Below are 14,189 nucleotides of genomic sequence, written 5' to 3'. Positions count from 1 at the left end.
AGACAATTGACAGAGGAGAAACGAACAGAAATCACAGATAAAACCCTAGTTCTACGATCATTTTTTCTGACTCCTGCCCAGTCACCCATGCATTTGGTGATTTGGTCATCAGCCCTTAGGCCGGCTCGATACATCTCTCCATACTAGTTGTTCGGGCCGAAATATTCTGTATCTTGAATTCACGATGTTGGACACTGTTTTCTCGCTAACTCACTCCATGACGTTTCCATCTCTTACAGTCCATCTGTATCCACTTATTCACAGTGTTTGTTGCTGCTTTTTGTGGTGTTCAGTCCGAAGACTAGTTCCTCCCACGCTAGCCTGTCGCATCAAGGCTACATCATTTCTGCGTAATTACTTCAACCTACACTCCTGGAAATGGAAAAAAGAACACATTGACACCGGTGTGTCAGACCCACCATCCTTGCTCCGGACACTGCGAGAGGGCTGTACAAGCAATGATCACACGCACGGCACAGCGGACACACCAGGAACCGCGGTGTTGGCCGTCGAATGGCGCTAGCTGCGCAGCATTTGTGCACCGCCGCCGTCAGTGTCAGCCAGTTTGCCGTGGCATACGGAGCTCCATCGCAGTCTTCAACACTGGTAGCATGCCGCGACAGCGTGGACGTGAACCGTATGTGCAGTTGACGGACTTTGAGCGAGGGCGTATAGTGGGCATGCGGGAGGCCGGGTGGACGTACCGCCGAATTGCTCAACACGTGGGGCGTGAGGTCTCCACAGTACATCGATGTTGTCGCCAGTGGTCGGCGGAAGGTGCACGTGCCCGTCGACCTGGGACCGGACCGCAGCGACGCACGGATACACGCCAAGACCGTAGGATCCTACGCAGTGCCGTAGGGGACCGCACCGCCACTTCCCAGCAAATTAGGGACACTGTTGCTCCTGGGGTATCGGCGAGGACCATTCGCAACCGTCTCCATGAAGCTGGGCTACGGTCCCGCACACCGTTCGGCCGTCATCCGCTCACGCCCCAAAATCGTGCAGCCCGCCTCCAGTGGTGTCGCGACAGGCGTGAATGGAGGGACGAATGGAGACGTGTCGTCTTCAGCGATGAGAGTCGCTTCTGCCTTGGTGCCAATGATGGTCGTATGCGTGTTTGGCGCCGTGCAGGTGAGCGCCACAATCAGGACTGCATACGACCGAGGCACACAGGGCCAACACCCGGCATCATGATGTGGGGAGCGATCTCCTACACTGGCCGTACACCTCTGGTGATCGTCGAGGGGACACTGAATAGTGCACGGTACATCCAAACCGTCATCGAACCCATCGTTCTACCATTCTTAGACCGGCAAAGGAACTTGCTGTTCCAACATACAATGCACGTCCGCATGTATCCCGTGCCACCCAACGTGCTCTAGAAGGTGTAAGTCAACTACCCTGGCCAGCAAGATATCCGGATCTGTCCCCCAGTGAGCATGTTTGGGACTGGATGAAGCGTCGTCTCACGCGGTCTGCACGTCCAGCACGAACGCTGGTCCAACTGAGGCGCAAGGTGGAAATGGCATGGCAAGCCGTTCCACAGGACTACATCCAGCATCTCTACGATCGTCTCCATGGGAGAATAGCAGCCTGCATTACTGCGAAAGGTGTATATACACTGTACTAGTGCCGACATTGTGCATGCTCTGTTGCCTGTGTCTATGTGCCTGTGGTTCTGTCAGTGTGATCATGTGATGTATCTGACCCCAGGAATGTGTCAATAAAGTTTCCCCTTCCTGGGACAATGAATTCACGGTGTTCTTATTTCAATTTCCAGGAGTGTATATCAGTCTGATCCGAGTTACTGTATTCTAGCCTAAGCCCTTGTTGTATAGACCATGTGCCTACATGTGTTGCCACCTACTGCCAGGTACTCCATATCGGCGACCTCAGTAGTCATTAGACATAGTGAGAGAGCAGAATGGGGCGCTCCGCAGAATTCACGGACTTCCAACGACGTCAGGTGATTCGGTGTCACTTGTGTCATACGTCTGTACTCGAGGATATCCACACTCCTGAACATACCTGCGTCCACTGTTTCCGATGTGATAGCGAAGTGGAAACGTAAAGGGACACGTACCGCACAAAAGCGTACAGGCCGACCTCGTCTTTTGACCGACAGAGACCGCCGACAGTTGAAGAGGGTCGTAATGTGCAATAGGCAGACATCTATCCAGACCGTCACATAGGAATTCCGAACTCTATCAAGATCCACTGCAAGTACTATGACAGTTAGGCGGGAGGTGAGATAATTTGGATTTCATGGTCGAGCAGCTGCTCATAAGCTGCACATGGCTGCGGTAAATATCAAACGACACCTCACTTGGTGTAAGGAACGTAAACATTGGACGATTGAACAGTGTAAAAACGTTGTGTGGAGTCACGAATCACAGTACATAATATGGCAAGCCGATGGAAGGTGTAGGTGTGGCGAATGCCCGGTGAACGTCATCTGCCAGCGTTTGTAGTGCCACTTTATCGCTACGTCGGAGAGGCTGCGTCCCATCGCTCGTTCGCCAACTATAACACCACGTTCAAACTCACTAAAATCTTGATAACGTGCCATTGTAGCAGCAATAACCGATCTAACAAATGCGCCAGACACTTGTCTTATATAGTCTAGGCATTCCGACCGCATCGCAGCGCCGTGTTCTACCAGTTTCCTGTTTACATATCCTTGTATTTTAGTAGGCACGCCTATACCAGTTTCTTTTTGACGTTTCACTGTAAAAGTAAGTGTGTGTGTGTGTGTGTGTGTGTGTGTGTGTGTGTGTGTGTGTGTGTGTGTGTGTGTACACCTTAGATACTTCAGGTTACATGACGTCATCAACACCTGATGTGTGTGAAAAACTGCCACATTGTGTATGACGTTTTAATACGTTTGTTCTTTCCCTCCTAAGACACCCGTGCAGTGAAGTCAACATACGGAAGTCGCAGACACCTGCCAGCGTTTCTGACAGCTTTCATCTGCAAAGCGCAAACTGCTGTAGGCGACAACGATGCCTCAAATGGCTCTGAGCACTATGGGACTTAAGCGCCTAGAACCGCTCTGCCACCCCGGCCGGCGCGATAACGATAGCTGTCTGTTGAGCTATAAAGACGCGTTGCCATTGAGACGTTGCAGACATGCGAAGCAGCTGCGTCCACCGTGCAGAGACTGTTCAGGATTATATTTCTTAATATGGCTACTGTACTTATTCGATTGTACATTATGCATATTTCTTTGTTCGACTGTTTCTTAATTTCAATGGTGTTTTCACGAGTATATGGAAATCAATTTTTTTTGACGGTTCACTACAAACACAGTTTATTTTTTGATTTTGTTTCTAATAGAAAATTGGCGAAATAAATCCTCAGGCAATGCCGAATTTGTCGGTTAATATTCATATAAATCAATCTTCTATTTGAATAAGATTCTTCAATAGCAGATCCTTTTCGCTATTAAGGAGTTCAAATGGCTCTGAGCACTATGGGACTCAACTGCTGTGGTCATGAGTCCCCTAGAACTTAGAACTACTTAAACCTAACAAAACTAAGTACATCACACGCATCGAAGCCCGAGGCAGGATTCGAACCTGCGACCGTAGCAGTCGCACGGTTCCGGACTGCGCGCCTAGAACCGCGAGACCACCGCGGCCGGCTATTAAGGAGTAGGCGCATAGATAATTCGGACGTAGAACCCTGAAATCGTAGAAAATGTTGCCGATATTGCGAAAGGAACGAAAATTCCATACCTCTGTGTTCCCATGTGGACGTACCCGCAACACGTTAATCTCTGGTGTCAATGTCCTCTTCCACACACTTTTGTAATGAAAGTATTTAACGATAACGCTTTTCTTGAGCACGTAAGCTTTTGAATTGCCCACTTAAAGTGATATCATTAGCTGCTCATCGGTATTAAAGTTTAAATGTCTGTGTTCTCCTCAGCTATGAATCGCAGTCAGAGATAACGCGCTTACTGATAATCGGAATAATGTGTGACAGAAGATAACTCCGATATTAATTACAACTGTCTTGCAGGACACCAATAACTTAATATTACATTGTGTAAGTCCTTCCAACAAAGCATAATGCCGTTAATTAGTAGTCTCTCAGCGTAACTCAAATGCACTAAATTCACAACCGTCAGAATATAGTTCACTGATTTCCATTTAATTATTCATCGGTATTACAGCTGAAGATTCGACGGGTTGCTCCGCGCGGAGTAGTAGCTCGGTTTGAGGCGTCGTGTCACGAACTGCTCGGAGGTTTGAGTCCTCTCTCGGGCACGGGTGTGTGTGTGTTGTTCTTAGCATAAGTTAGTTTAAGTAGTGTGTAGGAACCGATGACCTAAACAGTTTGGTCCTTATGAATTCACACTGATTTGAACATTTAGATGGGTTGGTCATGTAACTCATGAGGAGTTACTGAGTAGACTTGGGGAGATAAGAAATTTGTGCCACGAACTGCCTAGAAGAAGGGATCGGTTGACAGGACACAATGTGAGACATAAAGGGATCACCAGTTTAGTAGTGGAGGGGGTGGGAGGTAAAAATCGTTGAGGGAGACGAGAATAAAGCAAGGATATGCAGGACGATGTAGATTGCAGCAGTTATTCGGAGATAAAGTGGCTTGCACAGCATAGAGCAGCATGGAGAGCTGCATCAAACCAGTCTTCGGACTGAAGGCGGCGGCGACGACGAAAACAACAACAACAACAAACAACAACAACAACAACATGATGCTGGTTAAACAACCATTAACAGATCGTAAAGCTTCCTTAAAGTTAACCGTACATTGATTAATGTAAATCTTCGCAGTATTAACTGTCGAAGATCATGCTACACTTCCGATCCTATGCAATGCGTGAGAACATTTACTGTCCTTCAAACTTCTATTCACTTCTTCTGAACTATAAGAATCTCCATTTAAAATGGCTTGGCTAGTATTGCTTGGCCAGTCTTCCTTTAATTTGAAATTCTCAAGAGCTAACGATTTCCTGTTAAGTGATTCTCACAACTGAGATATTTTAATGTATCTTCTGCGCACTTACTATGCGCAATCACCAACGTACACGTATGTGATGTATCATAACTTTTTAATGTCCGCAGTCAGACATCACACACATCAGAGAATACAATTCATTATTTCATTCACTAGCAAGAAATTTTTATAATTAAATTCAGTCTCGACAAAGCCTTCCACGTGGATTGCCACTCGCTGGACGCCGGTCAGACTTCAGTGGCGCTCGGTACACCCGTTGCCGCATCTTCAGAGCAACGCTGGAACAGCTAGCCTACCTCGACCGTGTGTCATGAAACAAATCATTTTTATTCAATCGGTTCATATGAAACGTATAACACAAAAATTACTACACACATACCTACTTGCTCGAGTCGATCAGAAGAACCTGTCGGTGGTTCCACGAGTAATCGGAAACACTACAATTCTAATTCATTTCGTCGTTTCAGCATTTCGCTCCATCAACAGATTCGTGGCAGTAATTTTCAAAAGCGGTGGCAATAATTTTCAAAAGCGGTTACAGATTTTCAAATGATGTCTGCTTAAAACGTAATGTAATGCGGTGTGGCGTTTCTTTGCGACATTTTACTTAAAGGTGAAGCATTGTTTACAACGATCAAAATAGTCCACTACTGGTCAGTTGTAAACCCACATATAGCTGAGAGAAGTGCATAAACAATGGCGTTGGCCTGTCAACGTGACGCTCACGTTCTTAAAGAACTGCATCATTGGTCCCTTTTTCGTTGTGCGACACTAAGTAATGAGAAGTATGTACAGTCCTAAGAGGCACACTACCTCATTTCCGCTGGCCCTTGTGACCGAGCGGTTCTAGGTGCTTACGTACGGAACCGCGCTGCTGCTACGGTCGCAGGTTCGAATCCTGCCTCGGGCGTGGATGTGTGTGATGTGCTTAGGTTAGTTAGGTTTAAGTAGTTCTAAGTTCTAGGGGACAGATGACCTCAGATGTGAAGTCCCATAGTGCTCAGAGCCATTTGAACGATTTGAACCTCAGTTCCTGAAAGTCATCCCACTGGAAATAAGATTATTCTTTTTTTTTTTTTTTTTTTTTTTTTTAGTCAGAAACAAATGCAGTACATAGTTATTACCGTTAAAAGCAGACGAGAGAAAAGAAATAAATTGCACTATTGGTTGACAAAAATCTTCCAACTGCGTTCGGAGCGGCAAGCAGATCAACTACTCTGGTAAATCAAGGACACAGTACTACGGTAGGTGCTCAATCGTCTGTGGTTCACTGCAGTCACAGTTGGAGGTATGAACAAGGGAGTGGCATTTCTAGAGGCTAGTCCTGCAGCTTCCAGAACGAAGTTGGTAAGTCTGGACAATATGCTCCACAGGACCAGCTTCATGTAGCCGTTTACGATCGTGTTGCCACATGAGCATCCGAGAAACCGCCGGCAGCAGCCAGATAGTGCTAGCGCTCATTTTCTGTCTGAAGATGACCTCTGCATGTAGTCGAAACGGGTCATTTATAAAGTATTACTGCGATCTTGCCTGCTGTTTTAATCCAGTCCCGAACGAAGACTGGTAATCATACAATAAAGGCTTTCATGGTGGGATGTTTCAGCTGCCGAGAATTCTTCCGGATTGTATGGCCGTGGTCTATGGAACTCTTCTATCCGTGACGTTTCGTCCGACTTAGCAGTCCGAAGATGTCCAACGTAGCTTTCGACGAAACGTCAGGGGTAGAAGAGTTCCATGGACCGCGGTCATACAACCCGGAATAATTCTCGGCAGCTGAAGACTGCTAAGTGATGTCCACACGAATCATTTTGTTCATGCCGAGTTGGGTTTCCGAAGGGTCAGGCCAGGTAGAGTTACATTCTCAAGTCGATAAATCTACAGTCGTTTCTTTACTGTAGCTGCTATTGACAAGACTGGAGTGGTCTTGAGGAAACTTCTTCTGGACAATAACGCAGTGCATGTGGTACCAACATGACGGATGGCCGTTCGACACATATACCCGTCGACCTCCTTAACGGAACATTTCGACATTATTGCATCGGCGATTTAGGAAATACTTAACGACCTGCTCCCTCTCCAGATTTATTACCTGTGAACTCGGGTCTGTTGAGAAAATTAAAACAAGAGGTCTACAAGAAAACGACGACGACTCGTGGAGACACAAAAGCCCCTGTAAAACGGGAGGTCTATATGAAATTCAATGGGGATTCGTTGTATAATACGGGGTCTTCAAAAAGCCTCTCAAAAATGTTTCAAATGGCTTTGAGCACTATGGGACTCAACTGCTGAGGTCGTAAGTCCCCTAGAACTACTTAAACCTAACTAACCTAAGGATATCACACACATCCATGCCCGAGGCAGGATTCGAACCTGCGACCGTAGCAGTCGCGCGGCTCCGGACTGCGCGCCTAGAAAAAAGCCTCTCCGCAGTTAGCCGCGCGTGGCATATGCCGCAATGAATATACCGTAATGAAACTCAGTGAAATACAATTGAATACTCATATTTACATACAAATTTTCACATTAAATGTTGAAAGTGTCCCCCCTGTTGTTGAATACACTATTCAATTCGTCCAATGACGTTTGCAAACACAAGCTGTGACATTTCTTCTGTAACAGAAGCAGTGAAATGAAGATTTCAGTGTTCAATTCCTCGATGTATTCTGGACGGTTTTTGAAGACAGTTGCTTTCGCAGCACCTCAGAAGAAAAAGTCAGATGGTGTTAGGTCAGCGATCATGGAGGCCAAAGTCACTGAGGACTTCAGAAAGCAGTGACATTGAAACGCGAGCTGTATGCGCGGTTGCACCATGTTGTTGAAAGTAACCCTTCAGTATTTCGCTTAACACAAGTTTTCCTATGAATGGGTACAGAATATCACTGCAGTATCGTTGTGCTATTATTGTTTCGTTGAAAAAGCCAGGCACGCGAACAATCATACGGCACAGTGGAGAGACTTTTTGAACACCCCGTGTATATCAATGCTCCGGATTAGAATTTTTATCATTTGATGCCATACTATTCGTAATAAACACACGAACAGTACCTGAGTTACGTCTTTATTTGTTTCTTCTGCAGCGAGATTTAAGTTTGTCGAATCTCTCTTTCTGGCAGTGGGGTAATGTTGTTTAGGAATGTTATTTTTTTTAATCGTGTTGCTCGCAGAGTATGTCGTTGAATTCTTCTTCAGACACACTTTCCAATGATAAAGTAGAGATTATATTGTCAATACCGTGCTCTTTCTTTCATCATCATCTTCTTCTTCTTCACTTTCAGGGACCGGACTAACTGTCTGTTCCATCCAGAAGTTAATTGTTAGGCGCTCGGATTATATCTGTTTCGTCAGTTTGTATGCTCACTTGCTCTTTCCACTTGTTGCGACATTTCCTATTGCGACATTTCTCTATTGTGTTTTTACCCTTTCAACATTCAGTTGTTCTGTAATGTATTCATTGCTAATACGGTCTTATTGTTTTTAGAAACCTCGTTCCAGCTGCCCTTACATTGTTCTCATCTCTCAGAATCAGGAACAGCTGCCTGTCAGGAAGCGGTCAGTTTGTTATATATGACGATGTGAAGACATCACAATGTGCCATACATAAGCTGCATCTACCCGGCAAAGAATAGAAAGGGAAAATGTCGTTATTGAAATGGAGATAATAGTTCTTAAAGATGTGCTAATGACATCAAAAATTATCAGTAAGAGAATAAGTGAACAAGTTAACAGTTCTAATTTCTAGGAAACAAACTAAGTTACCTACATAATATAGACGACAAAATCATCAGTTACAGTTGACGTATGGCACTGTTAATAGAACCTTAAACAACGGAGTTCGAAAGGAAACAAAAATAAAGAGTATATTGTTAGATTTAAAAACAAGAACAGTCAGTACCAGAAATCGGCGCCCACCGTAACCAGAAAGTTCGCCGGTTGTCTTCCTAACTGAGCACGCTAGCAGCATTGTGGACAGGGCGCTCCAACAATTTCCGGACGTGGACTATCTAACGCTCGAGTTGCACAGTATTTGACACGATATCCGACAGGACATCCAGAAAACCTGTAAATCAACGCCAAGCCGAATAACTCTTGCATGAGTGCCAGATGCGAACCAACGCTTTACTGAATTGCTCAATTTGTGACACACTTTCTCTTGAATAAATCGTGTAATTTTTCTAAAATTTTAATAGTTTGTTTGTCTGTATGTATATCTCACACCTACCGATTTCCGTCCAATTCAGATAATTCCTTCGTTGTTCGTTTTTAGTGTTTTTTCTCGCAATGGATACATTTGGAGTTGCGATGTGAAGTCGCGGCGGAGACGATTTGTGCCACTGCTGAATATGTCACTAGAACTAAATGGTGACTTCTTGTGAGTCGCGCTGCTGACGACAGACGCATGTGACACCATACTTTGAGTGAAGACTTTACTTCTACACGTTCTGATTACGGGATACATCCGAAACAAGTCGTGTAATGAATAAATTTTGAACAAGTGACCAGCTCTTTATAGAGACTTGTTGATCATTTACAGAAGTCTCCTCACATATTTGGGGTCGTCGTTATGACTGCCTTACCTGAACGTTTCTTCAAGGTGAAAAGTATTTAAACCGACAAACTGTGGGAGGTTGTGGGGGACATACAAACAAATACTTTTCCCTAATGTCATTTTTTCCTATGAGGATTATTTAAACCGGTGGAGGCCGTATTGCGATCTTCAGTTATTAAAGGGCGTATTACGCTCTTGAGTTGTAGCCAACTGCTGTCCACCAGTGTAGTAGTGCATTGTCTCTGTTTACTAATGGAGAGAGATACACATGGAGTGAGTACATTGATATGGTTGGTGCGTACTACGTAGCGCACCACAACGGACGAGCTACACAGCAGGTTTATCAACTGCCCGCTCCCTACAAGACAACGCATGTGGTTCCAACATGGCGGGGCGCCGGCTCTTTTCAGTGGTCGTGTGCGTCGATTCCTGGACCGACGGTTCCCAGAATCGTGGATTCGTCAGAGGTGCTCCTGTACCATGGCCTGCTCGATCCCCACATATGTCCCCTCTGGACTTTTTTGTGTGGGGAGAGATGCGCAACCTTGTTTACGCAACTCCTGTTGCATCAGAAGAGGACCTGGTTGCGCGGATAGTAGCAGCAGCAGGAACAATTCAGGATACTCCTGGGGTTTTTGCCCGTTTCAGACAGAACATGATCTGACGGTGTAACCTTTGTTTACGTGGCAATGGAGGAATTTTTGAAAATCTACTGTAATTCAAATTGGGTTGTGTTAATGTGTTGTCTCTTGGATCTGAGAAACCCCCATAAAGATGTAAAAAAAGAACTGGCGCCTGGTGGAGACCTACCATACACAGTCTGGAGAATCCTAAACCGTATGAGGGTAGAAGTGCCAAAGTGCAAGACAAACCTGCAGCAATGGGGTTTCCTAAAAGAGAATGAGAACACTCTCTGCCTGTGTGGTTCTGTCCAGGACCCTCAACACCTGCTGCTCTGTCCATATTTAGACCAGCCCTGCACAGTGAATGACTTAAGGAAGGCAAATGACAAGGCCATATTGGCTGCTGATTTGTGGAAGTCTGAAGTCTAGTTCCGGACACGGAAAGTAAGTAAGTATTAGTCGGTTTAATTAATTTGCCGCCAGAGAAATCTTCCTCTACCGGTTTAAATACTCTTCATAGGAAAAAAATGACATTAGAGGAAAATATTTGTTTTGATGTCCCCTACAACGTCCCAGAGTTTGCCGGTTTAAATACTTTTCCCCCTGTAGAGACGTGTTAATCATTTACAGATGTCTCTTCACATATTTGGAGTCGTCGTTCTGACTGCCTTACCTAATGTTTTTACTGGGACGCTATCATTAAAGGTTAAACGGTTGAATGTTTCTAATGAAAGGCAACCTTTTGTAATGTGCCCTGCACGGTCGCCTCCAGTTGTCAGAGTGCGATGAGCGGCAGTATTTGTGCTGTATTCGTTAACGACGATTCGTGACTGGAGCCAGCGGGTGAGTGAGACGTGGGCGGCGGCTGCCGGCAGGTGGCGATGATCCAGCTGAACCAGGACACGGACGTGTGCATCACGGGCGTCTACGTGAACAGCACGACCCGCTCGACGCGCCACGAGGGCTACTGCAGCATCGCCGGCATGCAGTACCGCATCTCCAGCACCAGCCACACGCAGTCCGAGGCCACGACGGTCGCCACCGAGACGACGCTCCAGGTGCACGCCTCGGACCACGTGAGTAGCCCGTCTCCCCTACTACACAACACCGCAGCCGGCCGGCTTTTCAGTTTTTGTGTGTGTTTGCTGCGAGTGGTACCCCCACAGCTTGTAAGTGCACTATAGGTGTCAAAAGTTTCCCATCACCCACGATAAAAGCTACACATTACGTAAACTGAAAGGCGGCTGGGGAGAAAGGAAAGGGAAACGGAGGGCAGGCAAGAGAGAAAGAACTAATGATATCAGCTGTGTCGGGATACTACGCAAAATCAACGGCAACGAGTGAAAATGTGTGCCGGACCAGTACTCGAACCCGGGACCTCGTGCTTACTAGGCACTTTAGATAACCACTGCTCCACCCGTACACACTGTTTATCGGACTATCTCGGCCTACTCCCCGACCGTACGTCATTACTTACCGTACTTGTGATGCAGGTCAAGATCTTAATAAGGATACTGAGACGTCTTATTTTTATTGTACGGTGCCTGTTGTAATGAGGACTTGGGGTCGTCGTAAGATAGATCAAGAGGAAGCTATTTATGTGTGGTGTAAAGGATCTTTTTGTGTTAGCAGATATTTATTAGATCTGAAATTAAATATCTCGGAAGCACAATAACTGAAGACTTGAGATGTCACCAGGAGGTGAAAACTCGGATTCCCATAGCGAAGGAGGCATTCAACAGAAAGAGGAGACTCTTATGTGGCAAATTAGATAAAGGACTAAGGAAAATGCTTGGCAAATGTTTTGTGTGGAGTGTGGCACTATATGGGGCAGAAACATGGACACTGAGACGAGAGGATGAAAAATGGTGAGAAGCATTTGAGATGTGGATGTGGAGGAGAATGGAGAGAATAAACTGGATGGAAAGAGTGAGAAATGAAAGATTATTGTAAAGGGTTGGTGAGAGAAGATGTCTGCTGAAGGTTGTAAGAGAAAGGAAAAAGAACTGGTTGGGACATACATTGAGAAGGGAGTGCTTGTTAGTAGATGCTTTGGAAGGATTGGTTTGTGGGAGAAGACTGAGAGGAAGAAGGAGATACAAGGTGATAGACGACATAAAGGGAACAGGAAATTATGCTGACCTGAAGAGGATGGCACAAGACCGGACAGCCTGGAGAACTACCATGTGAAAAACCTGCCTTTAGGCAGAACACATGATGATGATTATGATGATGATAATCAGGATGTGTTAGCAGAAGAGCCAACACCGTGTTAAGAGTGGAGGCCGCGTTTTAGCTCACGCAGGCTGGCTTGAGGAAGGAAGAACTATACTGACGTGAGGTCTGGAACATGACAAGGAATGAGAATTCAGAAAGCGGACGTAATTAGTTTCATGCTTAACTTTAATCCATTAATGGTGAACGTCGCTCTTGACGGTACATGATTCACAATATTATCTGTTCAGAAGACATAGTAACTGAATATGGCGCCTTGCTAGGTCGTAGCAAATGGCGTAGCTGAAGGCTATGCTAAACTGTCGTCTCTGCAAATGAGATCGTATGTAGACAGTGAACCATCGCTAGCAAAGTCGGCTGTACAACTGGGGCGAGTGCTAGGGAGTCTCTCTAGACTAGACCTGCCGTGTGGCGGCGCTCGGTCTGCAGTCACTGATAGTGGCGACACGCGGGTCCGACGTATACTAACGGACCGCGGCCGATTTAAAGGCTACCACCTAGCAAGTGTGGTGTCTAGTGGTGACACCACATATACGGGGTTTGCGAAGCTGGAAAACTTTTTCTTAGTTGATGTACTGTATATTACCATAAATAAAGACCCCTGACTAAAAAAAAAAAGCTACACATTGACCTTGCCAACAGGCGAGAAGCGATTATTTGTGTCGTAGTTTCCAGGGGTACTCTCGAATGCTATCTCTGTAAGACGCATCTCGATTGCGTACCGCAAAACCGAGCTGTTTGCCGGAGCGTCGTCGTGCGGGTTGCCTACGTAGGAAAGAGCAGACACGGCGCATTCATATAAAAACCATACGCTTTATTTTAATGTACAAACTGAATAAAGCAACGAAATAAGTACTTTCCCTATCATGAAGTAAAATACAATATGATTTAGATTTAGGCGTGTTCGAAGTATCCACCTGTTGCTTTCAAAAGAGCTGCACAAACTCTAGGCAATTTGGAGATGAGATTTTTATAATGTTTTTTGCAAGTATCGCAGTCCAACGCACGAGTAAATTATTCAGTAAATCTCCAACATTAGACCACCTCACTTTTCTGACCTTTTCTATTTCATCCCATAAGAGTCTAAGTGTTTAAGTCAGGTGACTGACTGGGCCAAATCATTTTCTTCACATTTCTCATTTCTATTGACATGGGCTCTGCACAGCTTGGAAGCATGTTTGGGATAATTGTCGTGGTGCAAAAAAAAACCCACGAACAGTAAGTATCTTGCCGGATGGAACTCCATTGTTGATCACGTTCCTTCCCGTAGCAATACGATTTTCCAGAAAGCGCATTACCAAGGGGGACGCAATTCATGCGCACCGAAAAAAAAAATTAAAAGAAATGAAAAGCCCTAATTGCTGTTGACTTCAGTCACAGGTTACATGTGTTAGTAAGATCCAGAGCATGATAATATCTTTTTCATTCTTACCATCATAAACGCCCTTCAATAACTTGTACTACCAATGGTGGGGGGGGGGGGAGAGGGAGGGGCGGAAAGGGAGTAATTTATGCCCACCTTTAAAAATTTTAAAAATGGAAATTTCCTTAATTGTTGTTGACTTATTCACAACATACTTTCTAAAGAGATCCTGATGTGTAAGTAACGACCTGAACCTGAAAATATTGAAGATGGAATAAATAAAGGTGCACTCATATAAATTAAATCTAAGCCAGCATTTAAGAGGTATGCTGAAAATAAAAAGTACAAATAGAAATGGGGGAAGAATTTTTTTGACCAAGTAAAGTGTTTACCAACGACGAACTTACTGCTACGTCTGGAGAGATGATTTTCG

At 45.2% G+C, this 14,189-nt stretch overlaps 1 protein-coding gene across 1 annotated transcript in view; it reads left to right on the top strand.

Annotated features, from left to right (window-relative positions):
- LOC126291578 (basic proline-rich protein-like) overlaps positions 1-14,189 on the top strand; it is a 198,363-nt gene that overhangs the window by 56,996 nt on the left and 127,178 nt on the right. The window contains exon 4 of the mRNA XM_049985112.1: positions 11,034-11,234. Coding sequence (XP_049841069.1) covers positions 11,034-11,234 — 201 coding nt within the window. The remainder of the gene's footprint in view (positions 1-11,033; positions 11,235-14,189) is intronic.

Source organism: Schistocerca gregaria, chromosome 9, assembly GCF_023897955.1.
Source record: "Schistocerca gregaria isolate iqSchGreg1 chromosome 9, iqSchGreg1.2, whole genome shotgun sequence".
Taxonomy (NCBI): domain Eukaryota; kingdom Metazoa; phylum Arthropoda; class Insecta; order Orthoptera; family Acrididae; genus Schistocerca; species Schistocerca gregaria.
This window is presented reverse-complemented; position numbering and strand designations above follow the sequence as displayed.